The 1,938-nt window shown below is 44.5% G+C and overlaps 1 protein-coding gene across 1 annotated transcript in view; it reads right to left on the bottom strand.

Moving 5' to 3' along the window:
• CSNK1E (casein kinase 1, epsilon) overlaps positions 1–1,938 on the bottom strand; it is an 18,747-nt gene that overhangs the window by 4,046 nt on the left and 12,763 nt on the right. Inside the window, exon 5 of the mRNA XM_010021055.1 lies at positions 702–872. Coding sequence (XP_010019357.1) covers positions 702–872 — 171 coding nt within the window. The remainder of the gene's footprint in view (positions 1–701; positions 873–1,938) is intronic.

Genomic DNA, 1,938 nt, shown 5'->3' with positions numbered 1-1,938 from the left:
CAGGCAGCTTTCCAGCCACTCTTCCCCAAGAGTGTTCTATTGCACCCTTTCAGAAATAGTGGGATGGATCACAGCTGCACAGTCCACACAAGGTGCGAGTGGGCCATGGGTTTATACACACTGTTTGGATTTCTTCTCTTTCCAAGTAATTCCTAACACCCAATAGCCACAAAGTACAAAGTTACCACTTTCACAGAACCACCTATTTTAACCTCAACAGCTCACTGGTGAGTGGCACTGGTTAGCTCAGAGCCTACTATTCTGCGCATGACATAAGGACCAAGCCTTCTCTTGCCTCTCATAGACATTACTCCACTTTTACCTACAGAGAACTTCATTTGCCACTTCACTGCCTGGTTATTTCTGGGATTCATTATTGTTAGTCCTCATCCTCATTAACCAGTAAAAACCGAGGACCATCAGCACATCTTCTCACCTCACTGTCCAACTCCCCTTCCAACCTGTTCCTAAGGTCGTGAAGATCCCTCTCAGCACTCTCTGCACTTACTAACACAAAAGCTTGACTCTCCACAAAAACACATTTCCCACTTCTGAAACAGAATTGTATCACCACCAATCTCTTATCCTTCTCATCACCGATGTCAGCACCACACCCTGGCCTGGGGTACTGGGCACTGCCCTTCTAGCAGGAGAGCAAGCCATCCATCAGACAAGACACCCATCAAGACCAGAGCACTTACAAGGGTACCCTTTGCAGAGCACCTCAATGGGCGTTGACATCTTTTTCTCGCTGATCCTCTCGTACTTTTGGCGCTTGGTGGCAGCCTTGAGGCCCTGCCAGGGCAGGGAGCCCAGGTTGAAATACATGAGCACATAGCCCAGGCTCTCCAGGTCATCACGGCGACTTTGTTCTGTGAGAAGAAGTTACAAAGGAGTAAGGAGTGAGCAACAGCCAAAACTGCTTTGGCAATCACACAGCTTTGGAGGTAACACAGAATGGAAGGAAACAACCTCCTTCTTTTCTCTGGTAGATTCCTACTGATAGACAAACTTGCAGAATACATTCCAGTACAAATTCCTGTGAGGATGTTCATACTGCAAGAGTTAAAGAGCTCCTCTCCCCATAGAGCCCAACCCACTTCATAAACAAATAATTACTCTGACTACCTTCTCAGACAAGCCTTAATTCACACAAGAATTCAGCAGCTTAAGAAGTACTGCAGTGATATTTTGCTCTTCTCAGTCCCAGAGGAAGGGCACCTACACTTCTCCACCCAGGATGATACTACACCATTTCACCCTGGGGATTAGTCACAACTGAAGTAGTCACAGAAAGCCAAAGGTAACAAGAGGTAAGCCTAACACAACCCTTTCAAACACATCTTCTAATTAACCTGCTGATATTCTTTACACCGGGAAGAACTGGGGAACTAGCAACCACTTCTAGTAAGTAACTCTGTTGATAGTTTAGAGAAGCTTAACTTCTTTAATTGCAATGCTGTGCAATGATTTTTCCACAAGTGGCATTTTCCAAGCTGTGGAGGAAAGAATTATGAATACAGAGGTGTGTTTTCAACAAAGGTTCCCCTCCAAATGTGTAACTGTGTACATTCACTGTGTAACATTCACTGTGCAACTGTCTTCACTGCCAACTCTACTTAGAGCAAGGGTTGCCCTTAATATGCCATTTTATGGGCCCACTTTTAGACACTTATTTATGAAACAAAACAATTGTTTCCCAAACAAAAACATTCTGCATTGAACTTATTCTCTGGAATGATCAAGCAATTTTAAGTTTCAAGTTAGCCCAAGATGGAGTTGATGCAGAACCTCAGCAACTGGAAATGTTGACTGGTTAACTTGTGAAACTCCTCCCAGCAACACCAATATGCTTACAAATTCATCTAGAAAAAAAGAGCAAGAAGCTCTTGCCCTTATTCCTTCCTCCCTTCTCTCTCCTTCCCCCACCCCAAAACC

The sequence above is a fragment of the Nestor notabilis genome, unplaced genomic scaffold (assembly GCF_000696875.1).
Source record: "Nestor notabilis isolate BGI_N333 unplaced genomic scaffold, ASM69687v1 scaffold22008, whole genome shotgun sequence".
NCBI classification, from domain to species: Eukaryota; Metazoa; Chordata; class Aves; order Psittaciformes; family Psittacidae; genus Nestor; species Nestor notabilis.
Note: the sequence above shows the minus strand (reverse complement) of the source record. Positions and strands in the feature narration are given on the sequence as shown.